Source organism: Panthera tigris, chromosome A1 (assembly GCF_018350195.1).
Source record: "Panthera tigris isolate Pti1 chromosome A1, P.tigris_Pti1_mat1.1, whole genome shotgun sequence".
Taxonomy (NCBI): domain Eukaryota; kingdom Metazoa; phylum Chordata; class Mammalia; order Carnivora; family Felidae; genus Panthera; species Panthera tigris.
Genome location: NC_056660.1, coordinates 113,992,912 through 114,013,492, shown reverse-complemented (window position 1 = coordinate 114,013,492; position 20,581 = coordinate 113,992,912). Strand labels below are relative to the sequence as shown.

Sequence of the window (20,581 nt, the reverse complement as noted above, 5' to 3'; positions counted from 1 at the left end):
GAAAAAGTAAGGAAATAGATAATGAGCTTACTTAAAAAAAAAGAAGAGTTCCTTTCATCCTTTGAGACTAAAACTTTTCTTGGTTGAGTCTTAAAGTGGCTCTTGCTTCGTATTCATGTGCTTTCCTCTTACCTCATTTTGTGTACCTCTTTGTCTGTTAGGTGCTCCTACTCTTTCCCGGCTTTTAGAAGCTGGTCCTACACAGTTCACCACTCCTCTTGCTTCCTTCACTACTGTTGCCAGTGAACCTCCAGTTAAACTTGTGCCACCCCCTGTAGAGTCTGTGTCCCAGGCTACCATTGTCATGATGCCTGCGCTGCCAGCACCATCCTCTGCTCCGGCTGTCTCCACTCCTGAGAGTGTAGCTCCAGGTGCGTCCCTGACCCACGCCCTGAGCAGCCACTAGGTCCAAAATTTCATCTCGAGCTTCAGTTAGAGAAAGCTGACCAAGAGCATCATCTCCAATTCAGATGCTTCTGTCCTGTTCTCCATGGACATTTCTATCCTTAGAAAAACAAGAATGAAAAGATGTGGGCGGGCGTTTATGTGTTGGGGGAAAGGGGCTAAGTGTACACATATGAGTAGGCTTGAGAATGTGTGTTCACCCTACTTTCTAGATAAAAGTGGGAACCAAAAAACATAGGCAGATGCAGATCTAAGGTAACTTTTTGAGCTTAAGTGTGTGGGTACTTGACATCTGTCTATAGCCTTGGTTGATCTCCAGGTGGTCACTTGGTACTAGATAAGCTTCTGAAATTCTTTTCTCTTCCTGTTATTCAGTGAGTCAGCCTGACACCTGTGTCCCCATGGAGGCTGTGGGGGATCCACATACTGTGACTGTTTCCATGGATAGCAGTGAAATCTCCATGATCATCAATTCTATCAAAGAAGAGTGTTTCCGATCAGGGGTAGCCGAGGCTCCTGGAGGATCAAAGCCTCCCAGCATAGATGGGAAGGAAGATTTAGATTTGGCTGAGAAGATGGATATTGCTGTGTCCTACACAGGTGAAGAGCTGGACTTTGAGACAGTTGGAGACATCATTGCCATCATTGAGGACAAGGTAACTATTCACAGAGCCCAAAAGAATCTCTCATGAGTCCTACATAGGCTTCTCTCCTCAGCCTCTCCTTGCTTCTTGTAGGTACATAAACATTTTTCCTGCTTCTGCCCATCTCCATCTCCATAGTCCCAAGCCCTTTGGTGCTCACATTAGTCCTCTCGCAGCCATCCCTGTGTTACTGGTTTGCATAGGACAGGTGCCTGCCCATTGGTTGCATCTGCTACATGGAGAAGATGGAGAGACAAGCTATAGATTGAGGTCATTTCATTTGGTGCTAACAGAATTGAGGGACTTGGGCTTCTTTCTTTGACTTCAACAGTGTATGTATTATGGGACAGGTAGATGATCATCCTGAAGTGCTGGATGTGGCAGCAGTAGAAGCAGCACTGTCATTCTGTGAAGAGAATGATGATCCCCAGTCCCTGCCTGGCCCCTGGGAGCACCCTATCCAGCAGGAGCGGGACAAGCCAGTATCTCTCCCTGCACCGGAGATGACAGTCAAGCAAGAAAGGCTGGACTTTGAGGAAACCGAAAACAAAGGAATCCATGAACTGGTGGACATCAGGGAGCCCAGTGTTGAGATTAAAATGGAACCTGCAGAACCAGAGCAAGGCATCTCAGGTCCTGAAATAGTAGCTGGAGTTGTTCCAGCCACAAGTATGGAGCCACCAGAACTCAGAAGTCAGGACTTAGATGAGGAACCAAGAAACATTGCCCCAGGAGAGATTGCTGAAGCAGATGTTTCCGGTGGGAAAGGCGATGAGACTCCACTTACAACTGTGAAGACAGAGGTATTTAAAATTGGCCTGGGAGGGGCACCTGGATGGTTCAGTCGGTTAAGCAGGCAACTCTTGATTCTGGCTCAGGTCATGATTTCACTGTTCCTGGGACTGAGCCCCAGCTGTGGCTCTGGCTCTGTGCTGTCAGCAGAGCCTGCTTGGGAATCTCTGTCTCTCTCTCTCTCTCTCTCTCTCTCTCCCTCTCCCCCTCCCTCCCCCTCTCTCCCCCTCTCTCCCCCTCTCTCCCCCTCTCTCCCCTCCTTCTGCACCTCCACTTGCATGTGTGTGAGCTCTCTTTCTCTCTCAAAAATAAATAAATATTAGGGGCGCCTGGGTGTCTCAGTTGGTTAAGTGTCTAACTCTTGGTTTCAACTCAGGTCATGATCTTACAGTTCGTGATTAGAGCCCCACATCGGGCTCTGCGCTGACAGTGCAGAGCCTGCTTGGGATCCTCTCTCTCTCTCCCTCTCTGCCCCTCCCCTGCTCATGGCCACTCTCTCTCTTACTCACACTTTTTTTTTTAAAGAAAAGCTTTAAAAATTTTTTTAAAAAATAAGTAAATAAAATCGACCTGGGAGAATGGAGGGTTATACTTTAGGTAAGAAGTGACTGCTTAAGGGGCGCCTGGGTGGCTCAGTTGGTTGGGCGTCTGACTTTGGCTCAGGTCATGATCTCGCAGTTCATGAGTTTGAGCCCCACGTTAGGCTCTGTGCTGACAGCTCGGAGCCTGGAGCCTGCTTTAGATTCTGTGTCTCCCTCTCTCTCTGCCCCTCTCCCTCTCTGCCCCTCTCCCTCTCTCTCTGCCCCTCTCCCTCTCACGCTCTCTTTCTCTCAGAAATAAACGTTTAAAAAAAAGTGATGCTTAGGCCTTTGGTTTTCCTGTTGCATTCCTGAATTGTCACATGGTTGATGTGGCCATAGTCTATAGGTGTGATCATTGCTATATATGCTTATCCTGTTCCTTGTAAGGTGACCATTAGATTCCTTTTACGTGGGTAGGACTAAGAGTTTCTTCTGTAGTCTCATCATTAAAAAATAAACTTCTGGGGGTGCCTGGGTGGCTCAGTCGGTTAAGCATGTGACTTTGGTTCAGGTCATGATCTTGCAGTTCATGTGTTTGGGCCCTGTGTCTGCTTCAGATTCTATATCTCCCTCACTCTCTTCCCCTCCCTGCTCACTCTCTCTCTCTTGAAAAGAAATAAACATTGAAAAAATAAACTTCTGTAGCTGAAGTGATGTATCAGTATTTAGGGTATGTATTCTTTTTGGTCTTCAGGCATCCCCTGAAAGCATCTTGTCTCCATCACATGGCTCAAATCCCATTGAAGATCCTTTAGAGGCAGAGACTCAGCACAAGTTTGAAATGTCAGGTAAATAATAAGCCCAGGAAATCTGAACTCTGTAACTAACTTGAAATCCTTTGCTTAGGCTTCTTGAGGGATTGTGGGTTGTGGGCAAGTAGAGGAGCTAGAATAGGTCAGCATGGAAAGGAGAGCTGCAGGGGATTATTGTCCATAGGAAGGGGAAGGCTAAGGTGGAAAAATCTTCAGGTAGTCTTTCTCTCCTCTGCAGACTCATTGAAAGAAGAATCAGGGGCTATTTTTGGAAGCCAGATAAAGGTATTTCAGACTTTTCTTTATTCCTCTTGCTGTGTGACTAGATTTCCCAATAGCACTACCTTTGTAATAAATTTCAGTGAACGTGCATCTTTTTTTCTGAGATGAGACTGGTTAAAGGAGTTGCGTGGGGAAAAGTTGCAGTGGACAGTCAGGCATACTGGCAGTACTGTGGCCACATGTGCTTCCCATCTGAAAGAATATGTGAATTTCACACAGAGCTTTCTTTTGCATATAATGCACAAAGAAACTTTGATACCTCAGAGTGATTTGAAGTAAATAGGGATGCCAGAGTCAGGGAGAACATACAAGATATCAGATTATTACTCTATCCAAAGAAAGTTATCCAGAGTTTTCTTTTTAGAATTACTAAAGTAGTTATGAACAGTAATAAACATTTAAAGTGATGCGATGTGAGCTTGCTCCATCAGATGAGACACAAAATAAAAACTATTTTTGATAACTTTGTACCCAGGGTCAGAGTTCCTCTCAAGAGCAAGGGGAAAGAAGGAACGCCTCTTAGCTTAGTCTTAAGTAAGTAGCTTTTTTTTTTCTTCCTTTTAAAAAGATCCTGGGTCTTCTTCTTTGTCCAGGTTCTAAATTAAACTTGATCAGTTAGTGTAAGTAGATGGTAGTATAAGTGATAGAGAGCTCAGTCAGGAAACAGTGTGAGGCCATTTTCTAGAACTGATCTAACCCAAAAGATCATGTTTAATGACACTTTGCTGGATAGCTTTGCTTGCATTTGTTGACCGGAGCACACTGTGTCTAAGGATGCCCCAGGTGAGGATGAGGAAGAAGATGGAGTCAGTGAAGCGGCCAGCCTCGAGGAGGCTAAGGAAGAAGATCAAGGAGAAGGCTATTTGTCAGAAATGGATAATGAACCCCCTGTGAGCGAGAGTGATGATGGCTTTAGCATACACAATGCTACGCTGCAGTCCCATACACTGGCAGACTCCATCCCCAGCAGCCCTGCTTCTTCACAGTTGTGAGTATCTGAGATTCTTCTTTGAGGTCAAGATAGTGGAGGTGAGAAGTGGGAGAGTTTTACTTTTTCATCTTCTCTTTCTTGGTCTGGAACTAATAGTTGACAAGAAATCATGAGGATTTTTTTTTTTTTTTTTTTTTACTTATGCTTAATGGGACTCTCTTCTTTTATTTCAGCTCTGTCTGTAGTGAGGATCAAGAAGCTATTCAGGCACAGAAAATCTGGAAGAAAGCTATCATGCTTGTATGGAGAGCTGCAGCTAATCATAGGTGAGTGAGCTTTACCAGTCAGTAGGAACATTTTCTCCTATTCCTCCTGCATGTTTGTGACTAGAGAAGAGTCTGAGTAGGTTTATATGGGATTGGTGGCATTGGCTCTTACAACCTTTAGCTACTTAAATCATGTCCCCTCACCTGCTTCTGAAGGATAAGTAAGTAATTGCACCTTACTCTTTTTGGACAGATATGCCAATGTCTTCCTGCAGCCTGTTACAGATGATATAGCACCTGGCTACCATAGCATTGTACAGAGGTAAGCCATGATCCATTCAGCATACTGACTTGCCTGAATTGTAAATTGTTTAGTCTCAGTGGATTTTTGCTTTAGACAGTAAGTTTAAAGCAAATGTTTTTGATGTAAGTAAAGGTAACCAGGTGGTAAGCTAATCATTTCAGTGGCTGGATCACCAAAGATAGTCTAAAAGAACCCCCTTTATTACCTTTCCCAGCCAATACTTACTGTATAGATTAACTTTGGTTTTTGGATTAAGTGCATATTTTGGGGTGAGGGGGTTAGTATTTGAGTCCTGGCAGCTAAGACTAAGGGTATATTTGAGCCATTTGGGTCCTCTTCTCCATTTACATGTTTTTTGTTTTTTTTTTTTTTTAGGCCTATGGATTTGTCAACTATTAAGAAAAACATTGAAAATGGACTGATTCGCAGCACAGCTGAATTTCAGCGTGACATTATGCTGATGTTCCAGAATGCTGTAATGTATAATAGCTCGGACCATGATGTCTATCATATGGCAGTAGAAATGCAGCGAGATGTCTTAGAGCAGATCCAGGTACTTTGAGGATCTTTAGTATTTTAGCAAGGGTGAAATGAAAATATTCAGGTGAAGGGTTGATACTGATGTCAAGAAAGGGTGCTGTGGCTTTTACATAGAATATTCATCAGGGACACAATTAGGAACATAAAATTTTATTCTTGCTGGATTCATGTTGGTTTTCTCATGTTGGCTTGGTAAAAGAGTTATGAGAATATTCTCCCTTGGGCAAATAATTTCAGTTTCCTGAAGTTTTTAAATAATTCATTTATAAAATGGTAAACACCCTTTTAAAAATTATATCAAGTGTGTACATAGTAAACAGGATATAGTTTATTCTTTCCATCATAGATAATCGACTTCTATAGTAGTATTACCAGACACCCTTTGGGATATTGGGCTTCCAAGGGATGTTATCTGTCTATTGTCTGGTAAAGTAAATTGCCTAATGACTTTTGGTTCAACTTTTTTTCTCTTTCTCATTCTTAAGAGATATTTATTTTGTATGATGGCCAAAAAAAAGTTATGTGTATTTAGGGGCGCCTGGGTGGCTCAGTAGGTTAAGCATCTGACTTTGGTGCAGGTCATGATCTCACAGCTTGGGAGTTCAAGCCCCGTGTCAGGCCCTGTGCTGACACCTTGGACAGAGCTTGGAGCCTGCTTCAGATTCTGTGTCTCCCTCTGTCTCTGCCCCTCCCCTACTTGTTCTCGTTCTCTCTCTCTCTCTCTCTCTCTCTCAAATATTAATATTTTAAAAAAGGTTATAGATATTTAGCATTTTTAGTTCCTTTAGCATATGTAACTAGAATTAAAACCTGAAATGCAAAACTTGTAATCAGTTGAGAAGTGTTTGAATGCTATTTGCAAAAGGGTACTACATGAAATCCTGTTTACCAGCCAGAAGTGTCTGAATTCTTCCATACTGGCTCAGATCTTGGGGCCAACCCTGTTTCTTTTCCCTGTAGCAATTCCTCGCCACACAGTTGATTATGCAGACATCTGAGTCTGGGATCAGTGCTAAAAGTCTTCGAGGGAGAGATTCTACCCGCAAACAGGATTCTTCAGAGAAGGTGAGGAGACCAAGAAGGAGCCTTGTATGCCAGTGTTCCAGTGCTAGAAGTCTGAAGCATCTAAGGAGCCTTATGTTACTACTTGCTACTTGGTAACTGCTGGGCTGCTACATTCCAGTGGTGTATAGACATGTGTACATCTTAAGATGGTGGTGGTTTGCACTTATCCAAACATTGAAGAAACCTGCTGTGACTGAAGGGCCCAGTCATACAAGAAATTGTGAGCTGAATGAGTGAATTATTAGTTTCTCTGCGTGAGTGCTTGCATGGTGGGGGAAATGACTTGCAGCAATCCGGGACCATCAGTTCCTGTTCCAGACGCATAATGGCCAGACTGCTTTTGGTTCTCTTTCCTCTTGTTCTTGAGTTTTTTTTTAATTTTGTCTTTGTGTATGTGGTGCTTGTGTCTCTGTCCTGAGGTTTGGGGTGCTTGTGGCTGAGAGTTTCTGTGGAACCTGATCAGTGTTTGTTTGTCCTCTAACAGGACAGTGTCCCCATGGGCTCTCCTGCCTTCCTTCTCTCTCTCTTTGTAAGTATTGAATGGCTGCAAGGGGTGGTGTTGCCACAAAAATTCTCAGCTCCTGCTGGGGGTGGGTGGCAGAGGGAAATCCAACATGCAGACCGTGGCACTGTCTTGAACTTCTCTTTATTCAGGTCATTAAGAAACTGTCTCTTCTGCATTTCTGTCTTTCTGCATGTGTGTGTGTGTGGGCTGGGTAAGGACTATTTATGAGTTCACTGGGCTGAAATGAGGTACTCTTTGTAAGGATCTAGGATGCATCTGCTCCTCATTTCTTGACTCCACCTTTTGCCAATTCTTTTCTTTTTTTTTTTTTTTTTTTTAACGTTTATTTATTTTTGGGACAGAGAGAGACAGAGCATGAACGGGGGAGGGGCAGAGAGAGAGGGAGACACAGAATCAGAAGCATTGCCAATTCTTTTCTTACAAATAAATGATTGCTCAGAGCAGCCGCTACTAGCTGGCTTCTAAAAAGTGTTCCTCATACCAGCGGATGCCCAGCACATAATTATTTTTTTTTCCCCTAATATTAAGTTGCATGACTGATGCCTGATACACAAACACTCAATTTAAGATAAGGCTCTTAGGAACGGTGACCACTACATATAGTAGTGGCTGGTAGAATTAGAGATAAACTTAGTAAAGCTAGCCCTAAATAATTATCGTTTTCCTCTGTAAATTGAACAATCCTCTGGCTCTGTGTTCATATGGGGCATTGAGGCATGATGTAATGGAAGAACATCAGGCTAGAAAACCACATGTTCTGAAACTCACTGGATTATCCGTTGGAGCCTTGTTTTCCTCATCTGTGTGATGGAGCTCATATAACGAGGTACCTGTCCAGCCTACCTCACAGGGATGTTGTGAGGATAAAATGAGATAATAAGTATGGAACTGGCTTGAAAAAAAATTAAAGTGTTATACAAATGCAAGGTGGTATTTTTATTCTTCATGTCGCCTCAAAGGCAACTTGTGTTCATGAGCTTTTAAAATTTTAGAGTCCTTGCATGTTAAGAATGTAAAAATGGCCTAGCCCAGCAAAAGTGTTCACTGATTCATCTTGCCTACAGGCTTCATTCAGCCTGTACCACAGACGGAACACTGTAATCTCCCTTCTTTCCTATTGGCCTGCAACAATGACTGTGGATCCCCAAGCAGTTGGCTGGCTGTTGCAAAGCTGGTTAATAGGATCTTTTATCTATTGAAGACAGCAAAGTATTGCACGAGAGGAAGGAGCTGGGCTGCAGGGAGAGAGCAGCAAATGGAAAGAAGCCTTCTGATTGTCCTGATCTCATGGAAAACAACTGTCAGGAGGTGCTAGGGAACTAGTGCCAGGGTCAGTCTGCAGGAAAGGCCTTTCTTATAGGGACCAACAGCTGGACAGGTATGTTAGCCAAGAATCTCACTATCCACTGCCCTTTCTGACCCTCCCACCTTTCTTTTACTCTTCCTCTTCCTTTGAACATGGTTTGGGGCCTGGGTGGGATGACTAATAGTCATTCTTTGGGACCCCAGGTGAACCCCAGTGACCTCTGTAGTGGGCAGGAGCAAGATACTCTGTCCTGCATTACCTCTCACAAACTATTGCCAGGAAGTTTTAGCCCAGTCTGTGGGAAGACAGATCTATGCCCTTCATATCCTGGATTTTTCTGCTGATTCTCTTCCTCTTTCCCCATGAAACCAAATCCCCAATATTGTTGCAACTTCTCTCTCACCTCCTCAGCAACTTGTACTCATGCTCCCTTTCTTTGTCTGCCTGTCATCTAGGATGGGGGAACCAGGGGGCGCCGCTGTGCCATTGAAGCAGATATGAAGATGAAAAAGTGAAGCTTCAGAGTACCCTCACTGAGCTGAACCTGAAGTAGAAGTAAACAAGATAGAGCTTGGGCTTGTGGGCCCAGTTCCAGAAGTGGAAGTTACAGAAGAGGAGGCATCTGGGCCATGTGACATGAGCTGGGAAAATCTCTGTCAGAGAGTTGGAGTAGCACAGTTGCCTGTTTTAGGGCAAAAATCATGGGCTGTGTTAATGTCCTAATGTGTAGCTAGCAGATTGTAGCTAGTTTGTACTGTCTTGTGAAGTGTACAGACTTTTTAAAAAAACAAAAACAGAAAAACACCTGTGAAATGTGTGTGTACACAATACACAATAAACTCTGAAAGAAAAGTCTAGTCTTTGGTGTGTTCTCTCTGTGTATGCGAATGAGAAACTTGTGGGTTTTTTTCTGCATGATAATTGTTTTATCATCTCTGGAAACGAGATTATTGCGGGGGGAGTGGTATTATAAATATGAGCTGTTCAACTGCTTGGAGAAGGTAAGTAACCAAGACTGAATTTAGAAATAATGTTTTAAAGTGTTGCATCATGCAATGAGGATAATCTTATTAAGCTTTTCTTGAATGTTTGGGAAAACAAAGTTTTCAGTGTTCTGTTCATGGCATTGCTTTTGAAGAAGATTAGAGCATGGACATAGGTCGTACTGACCTTTTTCTCAGACATCGGTTCTACCTAGTGTACTGTCTTTGCAGATGATATTTTTAGGACATTATACTATTTCCTTCCTATTTCTATATGTAGGGTTTATGTGTAGTTTAAAATTCATTGTTGGGGCGTTTGGGTGGCTCAGTCAGGTAAGCGTCTGACTGGCTCGGCTCATGATCTCGCGGTTCTTGAGTTTGAGCTCCACATCGGGCTCTGTGCTGACAGCTCAGAGCCTGGAGCCTACTTCAGGTTCCGTGTCTCCCTCTCTCTGCACCTCCCCCACTCATGCTCTGTCTCTCAAAAACTAAACTTTAAAAAATAAAAATAATAAATTCATTGTTATCTGAAGGCTAAAATCCATGTAAGAATTAACAAATTTATCATCTAAGTTTATTCTAAATTTTGTTACTTAATAACTGTGAAACAAAATAGTTATGAGCCTTATTATAAAGAAATAGGTCAATAAAAAAGAAATAGACATAGGGTATTGTCTAGAATGTAGAACCTCCTTAAGAAAGATGTGTTTAAGAAAGTTATTGGAAGTTGCAGATCTTTATGGCTTGAACTATATAGCTTGTTATGATGCTCAAGAAGTAGAAGATATGTTCCTGTGAAGTGGTAGAAAAGAGTTCAGTCAATCCAGGAGTTAGAAGATTAAGTAACTGTAGTATATTCTCAAAGCAGTCTACAAACTTGCATGTGATACAAGCAGTGAGGCCCTAAAAATTGGAGAGGACTGTGGAGGAGATCCGTTAAAGGACATAGACTTTGGCTTGGCAGAGAAGGTGATGGGTGAGCTTGGCAGAGCAGATTAGATTAAAGATCAAGACACCACGAGGCTATGACATTTATTCCGGAACAGAGGATGAGCTTTGAGAAAAATAGTGGATGAAAATGGGGAAGTGGGCTTGCTTACTGAATACCAGAGAAGGAAAGAGGATTAAGTAAATAGTGTTGATGATGGGCATAAGGGAATTGGGGAGAGCAAATTATTTTGGAGATATTCAGGAAGTGATAATGAGTTTTAGAAATGTTGAGTTGAAGCAGGTGGTAGAGCACCTGGAGGGAATTGACTTTTGGATGCATGGAAAAATGAGACCAGAACACACATAAGTAAAGGTAGAGGTTTAGGAGCCATTTGAATAGGAGTCATCTGATCAAAGTTGAAACCTCAAAATACAGACATTATTTTAAGGAAGTATTCATGAGGAAGCAGAGGCCAAGCAATATAGAAGACAAGGATTTCTTGAAACTTGTAAAAGGGAGGATAAAGGGGTAAGAAAACCAGGATCGTGTAAATGAGAAGGAGGGTATTTTTAAAACTTGATATCGCAGTTCTCATTCTGAGAAGTGAGTGGTAAATATGATCTGGAGGGTGCCTCAGGTAATTTTAAAGGATGTTTTGAGGATTTAATGGTTGATAAATTTAAAATGCCTGTACACTGAGCAAAATATCCCTTGTCTTTCAAATGGATTGCCTTCCAATTGAGTTTAAGGGTGATTTGGGAAAGAAGAATTCTGTTCAACTAGCTAGCTATGCTCTTGTCCGTCCTTCCTTCCTTCCTTCCTTCCTTCCTTCCTTCCTTCCTTCCTTCCTTCCTGAGTATAAGGAAACCCAAGAAAGAATTACTGGGTAATACCTTTGTTAAACTATTTTAACTGTTTGACATGGGGCTTTTTCATTTTATTCCCAATGACAAAGATTTCCTCTCCTGTCTCCCTTCAGCTAGTTTTTATTCTTTCTAATGGTGAGTAGAAAGAAATTTCTGAACCTTTTATCTTTCTACTGAACTTTGGAGATGGAAACGTCTTAAAAACAGTGATGTGAGTGAATTTAATGCATTTTTTTTTCTGTGTATTTACAGATGGGGCATGAGTGGGTTTGGTTGGATTCAGAGCAAGACTATCCCAATGACTCTGAGCTGAGCAACGACTGCAGGTCCCTCTTCAGCTCATGGGATTCCAGTCTGGATCTTGATGTGGGAAGCTGGAGAGAAACAGAGGAGCCAGGGGCTGAGGAACTAGAGGAAAGCAGCCCAGGAAGAGAACCTAGTGAGCTGCTTGTGGGGGACGGAAGCAGTGAGGAATCTCAGGAAGAGGCAGAGCAAGTCAGCTGCCAGAATCTGCTCCACTTTCTTTCTGAGGTAATGGGGAGCCATTGTTTCCAAAGTTTGGAAGTCCCAAGTTTCTAAGAGAATGCTTATCCATACACATTTCTACCACTTTTGATATTGTTGACTAAAACAAAAGCTCCATAGTGGCAAGAACTAAGTTAATGGCTATGTCTCTAGCACTTGGTGCTAATACAAAACGTGTGCCAAATACGTACTTTTTGACTGAACGTTCTAAGATTCCAGGTATTAGAAGCCCAAGGTCATAGGAAGTGGGATTTCTCTGTGTAAGACTACCTTATGAATAGCATTGCAGTTTGTTTTTCTGAGTTATGGGAGGCAATGCCCAGACTCTTTTTGAAGCTTATAACGTGACTTGAAGGCAGTATTTTGCAGTGTCCTTATTACCTTGGTTAAGGTTTACCACCAGCAATAAACTAAATTGGACAGAGTCTGTGTGGCAACTTCACACATTCAGGAGAACCTAGGTAAAGATCAGCAAGAATCCAACTCCTGTGTTGTGTTCCTTCTATCTGGATTGTCCATGGCAGATAAAAATTTTCAGCATTTTTCTAGACTGCCACTCCCAGTTGATCACGGTTGACACAACGTGAACAATGAGAACGCAAGCTTCTTGAAGAGGCAAGAATGATATCTATCTTGTTTACTATTAGGTGCCTAGCAACTAGTCCAGTGTCTGTATATATGAGATATTTTATACATTTTATTTAAAAATTTTTTTAAAATGTTTATTTTTGAGAAAGACACACAGTATGAGTGGAGGAGAGACAGAGAGAAAGACACAGAATCCAAAGCAGGCTTCAGGCTCTGAGCTGTCAGCACAGAGCCTGGCATGGGGCTCAAACCCACAAACTATGAGATCATGACCTGAGCTGAAGTCGGATGCTCAACCGACTGAGCCACCAGGCGCCCCCATTTTATTATTTTTTTAATGTTTATTTATTTATTTTGAGAGACAGCACAAGCAGAGGAGGGACAGTGAGAGATAGAGAGACAGTAACCGAGGCAGGCTCCAGGCTGTGAGCTGTCAGCACAGCCTGATGCAGGGCTTAAACCAACAAACTGTGAAATCATGACCTGAGCTGAAGTTGGACACTCAGCCAACTGAGCCACCCAGGTGCCCCGATATTTTATACATTTTAAATGATGGAATGAATGAATTAATCCATTTCCATCTCAAACTTAGTCACATTCACAGTATAATCATGTAACATTATTAATATGTAGATGATCATTTCTATTGGTGTTCCTATGCATCTAATAATAAACTATGATTGCAGGTAGCTTATTTAATGGAGCCACTGTGCATTAGCAGCAAAGAATCAAGTGAAGGTTGCTGCCTTTCGTCTGGTGCCAAACAACAGGAGGGAAGGGAAATTGAAGCTACTGAAGGAGAAGAACCATGTAGAGAGCCCGGACAGCTTTCAGCCTGGGTAGACACCCTAGTAGCTAAGAAGTCACTGGGAGAAAATGGAAGGCCAGAGGTGGCTCCAGCTCCCTCAGATATTTGTGCAATTCAGCAACTACACAGAGAGAGTGAAGAAGTAAGTGGATAACTTAAACCATCTGACTGATTGGTCCTCTGTCCATGGAGGCAGAACAGAGTGGTTACTGCATATAGGTTATCTCCAGTGAGTTAGCTACCTGGGCTCAAATCCTGGTTTTAGCACCAGTTAGCTGTGTGACCTTGGGTGTGTCAGTGAACATCTTAGAACCTCAGCTTTTTCTGCTGTAAATGGAATAATGGTGCTTTCTCTACCTTAGGTTTGCTATGAAATCTAAATGAGACATTTCGTGTATTAGCTTAGTACTTGGCTCATAGTAAGCAATGAATAAAATTTAGAATGCCAGTGTTGTTAATATTGTCTGATCCACTAGACTAGTTAACTTAAGGTCCACACGTCATGCTGACAGTTTTAAAAGAATACAGCATCCATCTAGCAATTAGTATATTGCTTTTTCATTTTTTTTCTTGGGGTATGGAATCACAGTTCTCCAGACATATTGTTAGCAAGAAATCATTGATGTAGGTCTAGTTAAGTCACCTTTCTCTGATTTCTTTTATAGCTTTATATAATTGACCCTTCTCATCTTAAGGTCAGATTTCATTTACCCGTGCAGGTAGAATTACCTTGCAGATAGTAAATCTCTTTGTAAAGTTTCCTTTGTTGCCCGGCATTCTCAGGGGAAGGTTCAGCAAGAATCCAAAGAGGAGGACAAGGGTGAAGGGTATGTGTCAGAGTTGGAAGACCAGCCCTGTTCAGGTGAGTGTGATGATGACTTCAGTATTCAGGAGACTCCTTTGGTGGATATCCTTTTCAGCCGTGCTACCTCCTCAAAGTCGTAAGTATGGATTTTTATCCAAGGTTGTTAAGATTCAGACTTTTATTTATGCCTGGTTTGTTTTTTTTGTTTTTTTTTTTTTTAGTGTTTATTTATTTTTGAGACAGAGAGACACAGCATGAGCAGGGAAGGGGCAGAGAGAGAGAGGGAGACATAGAATGTGAAGCAGGCTCCAGGCTCTGAGTGTCAGCACAGAGCCCGACGCGGGGCTCGAACTCACGAACTGTGAGATCATGACCTGAGCCGAAGTCAGACGCTTAACCGACTGAGTCACCCAGGCGCCCCTATTTATGCCTATTTGAATTTGTTACCATGAACATGGATTACTTTTATAAATTAAAGGAAATTAGAATTGCAAAACACTAGAAGTAGATTTAAATATAATTTTATTGTACAAATAGAAGTCTGTATGTTTTCCTCTTATAAAACAAATCTGTTCCAGGTGCCTGGCTGGCTCAGTCAGTAGAGTATGCAACTCTTGATCTTGGGGTTGTGAGTTTGAGCCCCACATTGGGTGTAGAGCCTACTTAAAAAAAAAACTGTTTCATCAACATTGAGAATCTCTTTCATAAATAACTTTTCTCTCTAATTACTATCTTTATTTATTCAGGAAACCTGGCTCAGTCAAGTTGCCCCTCAAGTCTAATACTCAAACTCTTCTTTCAAAAATACTAAAGCAGCTTCTCTTAACTTGAAATATAAAACTTGATATTACTTTTGGTTAATAGTAATTATTAAGAGAATATTTATAGAGTTTGGGGTCTCTTATGGAAGCATTAAATATGTTTTTACTCCTATGGTGTTACTCCCTTCAGATATTAACTAGAAGTGCTATGTATTAAGAAAATCTCATTACCCACCTGGGAGAGACAGAATACCATTTGTGAAGTTACTGTTTCCTTTCTGTCCTGTTTTATCCCATAGGTCTGATCTAGGTCAGAGTGACCCTGTTCAGGATCACTTGCTATTTAAGAAGACTCTCTTGCCAGTCTGGAAGATGATTGCCAGTCACAGGTAGGTCTCCACACCACTCTTGGCATTCACAGCCACTCTTCTCATTTAGAGTGACTTTCCAGGGTTTCTTCATCCTGTCAGAGTTTGTCCCTTAACAGGTTCAGCAGTCCTTTTCTGAAGCCTGTATCAGAAAGGCAGGCCCCGGGATACAAGGATGTGGTGAAAAGGTCAGTGAAAAAGGGGTCAAAAAAGGTTGGTTGCTTTTATATCTGTCTTTTCATACTTTTATTTCCCATTTATTAGTTCCTTCCTTCCTTCCTCTCTCTTTCTCTCTCTCTCTTTCTTTTTTTAAAGATTTTACTTTTTAAATATATTTTTTAATGGTTTATTTTTTTGAGAGAGAGAGAGAGAGAGAGAGAGAGAGAGAGAGAGAGAGAGAGAGAGAGAATATGAGTGGGGGAGGGGCAGGGAGAGCAGGAGACACAGAATCTGAAGCAGGCTCCAGGCTCTGAGCTGTCAGCACACAACCCAACACTGGGCTCAAACCCATGAACTGCCAGATCATGACCTGAGCTGAAGTCAGACACTTAACCAACTGAGCCACCCAGGCAGCCCATAAAGATTTTATTTTTAAGTAATCTCTACACCCACCATTGGGCTTGAACTTACAGCCCCGAGATCAAGAGATGTATGTTCTGCCAACTGAGTCAGCCAGGCACTCTGATTACTTCTTTATTTCATTTACATTACTTATAAACTCAAGATGTATTTTACAGCTGAACAAGTTTTTAAAGTTACGGTAAGTTTGGTCTTCATTTGGGAAGGAATGCAGGGAACAAAGGGTAAATAATAGGCTGTTTTCTTTTTCAGCATTGATTTTTAAGTAATATCCATTCATCTTATATTAGTCTTTGATACTGTTTGATACTGCTCTTTTGGAACAAAACTTTAAATTTTTTTTTTTAACTTTATTTATTTATTTTGAGTTGGGGGGCAGAGAGAGAGAGAATCTCAAACAGGATCTGTACTGTCAGCACAAAGCCCAACGTGGGGCTTGATCTCATGTATTGTGGGATCCTGACCTGAGCCGAAATCAAGATTTGGATGCTTAACTGATTGAGCTACCCAGACGCCCCTGGAATGAAACTTTGAAAAGAATGCTATATTCATTCAAGCAGTTGTAGGTATGCTAAGGCAAAGATGCTACTCCAAATGTTTATTTACACACATTGGTTGATAGCACTATTTTGGATTTTTATAGCATAGTTCACCTAAAATGCTGTCATAAACTAGTGTATAAATAGTGTAAAAGATCAGGAAAGGATGTTTGGAGACAGACTACTTCATTCTCTAGATAAGGAAAGTAAGGCTCAGAGGTGCTCATGACTTGGGAGTGATCAACAGTGAATAGCAGAACTAGATCTAAGCCAGGTTCTTTTTTTTTTTTTTTTTTTTTTTTTTAACACCCAAGTTAGTTAGCATATAGTGCAACAATGATTTCAGGAGTACATTTCTTAATGCCCCTTACCCATTTAGCCCTTCCCCCCTCCCACAACTCCTCCGGCAACCCTCTGTTTGTTCTCTATGTTTAAGAGTCTCTTATGTTTTGTCCCTCCCCTGTTTTTATATTCTTTTTGCTTCCCTTCCCTTATGTTCCATCTGTTTTGTATCTTAAATTCCTCATATGAGTGAAGTCGTATATTCTTTCTGTGACTAATTTCACTTAGCATAATACCCTCTATTCCATCTACATAGTTGCAAATGGCAAGATTTCATTCTTTTTGATTGCCGAGTAATACTCCATTGTATATATATACCACATCTTCCTTATCCATTCATCCATTGGTGAACATTTGGATTATTTCCACACTTCGGCTATTGCTGATAGCGTTGCTATAAACATTGGGGTGCATGTGGCCCTTTGAAACAGCATACCTGTATCCCTTGAGTAATACCTAGTAGTACAGCTGCTGGGGCTGTAGGGTAGTTTTGTTTTTAATTTTTTGAGGAAGCTTCATACTGTTTTCCAGAGTGGCTGCACCAGTTTGCATTCCCACCAGCAGTGCAAAAGAGATCCTCTTTCTCCTCATCCTTGCCAACATCTGTTGTTGCCTGAGTTGTTAATGTTAGTCAGTTTGACAGGTGTAAGGTGGTATCTCACTGTGGTTTTGATTTATATTTCCCTGATGATGAGTGATGTTGAATATTTTTTTATGTGTCAGCCATCTGGATGTCTTCATTGGAGAAGTATCTATTCATGTCTTTTGCCCATTCACTGGATTATTTGTTTTTTTGGGTGTTGCATTTAGTAAGTTGTTTATAGATTTTGGATACTAACTTTTTATCTGATAATGTCATTTGCAAATATCTTCTCCCATTCTGTCTGTTGTCTTTTAGTTTTGCTGATTGTTTCCTTCACTGTGCAGAAGCTTTATTTTGATGAGGTCCCAGTCGTTCATTCTTGCTTTTGTTTCCCTTGCCTCCAGAGATGGGTTGAGTAAGAAGTTGCTGCAGCCGAGGTCAAAGAGGTTTTTGCCTGCTTTCTCCTCCAGGGTTTTGATGGCTTCCTGTCTTATGTTTATGTCTTTCATCCATTTTGAGTTTATTTTCGTGTATGGTGTAAGAAAGTGGTCCAGGTTCATTTTTCTGCTTGTTGCTATCCACTTTTCCCAGCACCATTTGCTGAAGAAACTGTCTCTATTCCATCGGATATTCTTTCCTGCTTTGTCAAAGGTTAGTTGGCCATATGTTTGTGGGTCCATTTCTCGGTTCTCCATTCTGTTCCATTGATCTGCGTGTCTGTTTTTGTGCCAGTATCATACTGTCTTGATGATTACAGCTTTGTAATAAGAACTTGAAGACCAGGATTGTGATGCCTCCAGCTTTGGTTTTCTTTTTCAAGATTGCTTTGGCTGTTCGGGGTCTTTTCTGGTTCCATACAAATTTTAGGATTGTTTGTTCTAGCTCTGTGAAGAATGCTAGTCTTATTTTGATAGGGATTGCTAAACCCGATTCTTAACTTCTAGTTCAGTCCTCTTTGTACATTGCTGTGTCTTCTCTTATATACCCACTTTTTGTGTCTCATTAAATAATTATTTAGGTAAACATTGACTTGATTCACACTCTTTATCTCCACACAAGGAGAAGGACATTTTTAACTTTTGATTATGTAGTAAGAGAAGTAGATTAAACAAGTATATGACTACACATTGTAAACAGTCAGTCAGTACGATGGGAGTGACTCATCATTGGAGCTCTTTACAACTTTGGTACCTGGGGCTAGCATTCCTCCTACAGTAGTAAGAGTATAGTAGCTGGGCTTGTGGGCTCTGGAGTCAGGCTGCCTCTGAATTGGAATCCAAGCTATGTGACTTTGAGCAAGTATTTAGCCTCTCTAGATGTGTTTCCTCTTTGCCAGTTGGTGATAATAAGGCGCCAGCTTATAGGTTTATTGAGAGGATAAGTGAGTTAATGTAGAAAGTACCTAGCACACCTCTTGGCCTATTGTAAGAAGTCAAATGTTAGCTGCTGTTGGCATTTTATTATCTGATGGGTATTGTTATCTTTGCTACTGTTTTATTTGCTATTTTCATTTACTACTTGGAGAGCTGGTTTTCCATGAGAGCATGTTAGGTCCCACATATTCACCATGAAAATTTGATTTTCTCTCGTTTTTCTTGGCCACCTGTAGACCCATGGACTTAACTAGCCTGAAAAGGAATCTGTCTAAGGGACGGATTCGTACCATGGCTCAGTTCCAGAGAGACCTGATGCTGATGTTCCAAAATGCTGTGATGTACAATGACTCTGATCATCATGTGTACCATATGGCTGTGGAGATGCAACGAGAAGTCTTGGAGCAGATTCAGGTAGTGTATGTAAGAGAGCTATAAGAAGAAGGAGTACAGGCTCTGGAATCTGATTTTAGTAAGTCTGAGAATAAGAGTGATGTTAAAATGACCTGTGTTCTCAGAGTTTATGTTTAAGGGTGACTAAAATCCCTGAGGTACTAACGTCGTACCTACTGCTTTGGAAAACCCTAAACCTCTGTAGGACCAGCTTTAATAGAATAATGAAGTAAAGTAGTATAGGAATACAGGCAGCAGTGAAGAAGTCTCAAGAGAGTTGGGAATACAGAAGTAACAGGAGCTCCTACTTCCAGAACCTCAAATCAGAGGGCTAACCATGCAAACCAAAGACTGGAGTCACTCCATTTTTTGGTTGCTCTACCTATTGATATTAATGTATGTTCACACTGTCTCATCTATAGGGGTAAGACATGGTAGCCAAAAGAGGACAGAGAGTTTCTTTTCTGGGCAAGACCATACTTTAAAGAAAAAAAGCATAGTCAGATCTTACTGCAGAAAAAGAAATAAAATTACAGTCAAATCTCTGTAATTTTTAAGATTCATAACTTGCTATTACCTTGTCTTTGTAGGTGCTGAGTGTTTGGTTAGACAAAAGAAGAGACTTAAATAGTATGGAATGAGAACCAGCCAAGCCTGTGGATGTTGGAAAACCTCTTTTGTTAACCAGGAACTGCTATCCTGACCTTTTCTGGATTTGGGACCTCTTATTGATAGTTACAGAAGATCCCAGTACTTGTTTACCAGTTCTCTGTTGTCTTTTCTAATAAGAAAAATGCCTTAATTCACAACCAAGGAGTCAAAGGTGCCTGTGGACATAACATAAAACAGGGAAAGCTGAGATTTGGGGCTAAGCCATAAATGTTGCCCACAGCTTTGTTCCATAGGCTTGATTTAGATGTAACTAAATTAAACGTCTTATAACTGCTCTGTAAATAAATGTTATTTCACAAGTTATAGATTGCTTTTTAATGATTACAGAATCTGGTATTAAAGGACAGTATCTGGTGGAATGAGTAAGGTACTTGATTTGGGTTTCTTACATATACTGTCTACAGTGGGATGGTGTAGGATGAAGCGAGAGTGTCTGTGATTTGTCTCCGTATTTATAAAGTTGAGATAATTGAAGCGTCCTTCAAATGGCTAGAAGGGTGAAATAAGATGAAAATGTTAGAAAACATCTAGTGCTCTTAAGATTCCCAAGGGGGAATAAAGATGCCTGTAGGTTGGCATCCTCTGTTGGATAAAAGAAACCAGCCACAGCAAGTTCTTACTTGACACATCCCCAAAGGCAAGGGAATTAAAAGCAAAAATGAACTATTGGGACCTCATGAAGATAAAAAGCTTCTGCACTGCCAAGGAAACAATCAAGAAAACTAAAAGGCAACCAATGGAATGGGAAAAGATATTTGCAAATGACATATCAGACAATGGGCTAGTATCCAAAATCTATAAAGAGCTCACCAAACTCTACACCCGAAAAACAAATAATCCAGTGAAGAAATGGGCAGAAAACATGAATAGACACTTCTCTAAAGAGGACATCCAGATGGCCCACAGGCACATGAAAAGATGCTCAACATCACTCCTCATCAGGGAAATACAAATCAAAACTAAGATACCACCTCACGCCAGTCAGAGTGGCTAAAAAGAACAAATCAGGAGACTATAGATGCTGGCAAGGATGTGGAGAAACGGGAACCCTCTTGCACTGTTGGTGGGAAT

The 20,581-nt window shown here is 41.3% G+C and overlaps 1 protein-coding gene across 10 annotated transcripts in view; it reads left to right on the top strand.

Annotated features, from left to right (window-relative positions):
• The window catches only part of BRD8 (bromodomain containing 8), a 31,100-nt gene extending 11,231 nt beyond the window's left edge, over nt 1-19,869 (top strand). For 5 of the 10 annotated variants that reach the window (XM_042984707.1, XM_042984716.1, XM_042984685.1 and 2 more), the window contains 18 exons: nt 162-371; nt 781-1,061; nt 1,400-1,852; nt 3,117-3,210; nt 3,413-3,459; nt 4,230-4,444; nt 4,621-4,713; nt 4,907-4,975; nt 5,333-5,510; nt 6,458-6,562; nt 7,047-7,091; nt 11,427-11,705; nt 12,974-13,237; nt 13,879-14,036; nt 14,961-15,050; nt 15,149-15,217; nt 18,682-18,859; nt 19,429-19,869. In XM_042984707.1, the coding sequence (XP_042840641.1) occupies nt 162-371; nt 781-1,061; nt 1,400-1,852; nt 3,117-3,210; nt 3,413-3,459; nt 4,230-4,444; nt 4,621-4,713; nt 4,907-4,975; nt 5,333-5,510; nt 6,458-6,562; nt 7,047-7,091; nt 11,427-11,705; nt 12,974-13,237; nt 13,879-14,036; nt 14,961-15,050; nt 15,149-15,217; nt 18,682-18,859; nt 19,429-19,479 (2,879 nt within the window). In that variant the 3' untranslated portion in view covers nt 19,480-19,869. Of the gene's footprint in view, nt 1-161; nt 372-780; nt 1,062-1,399; nt 1,853-3,116; nt 3,211-3,412; nt 3,460-4,229; nt 4,445-4,620; nt 4,714-4,906; nt 4,976-5,332; nt 5,511-6,457; nt 6,563-7,046; nt 7,092-8,849; nt 9,252-11,426; nt 11,706-12,973; nt 13,238-13,878; nt 14,037-14,960; nt 15,051-15,148; nt 15,218-18,681; nt 18,860-19,428 lie in introns of those variants that run through there. The other 5 variants (XM_042984712.1, XM_042984695.1, XM_042984720.1 and 2 more) reach the window with 5 other exon arrangements.
• Nucleotides 19,870-20,581: the final 712 nt, after the last annotated feature.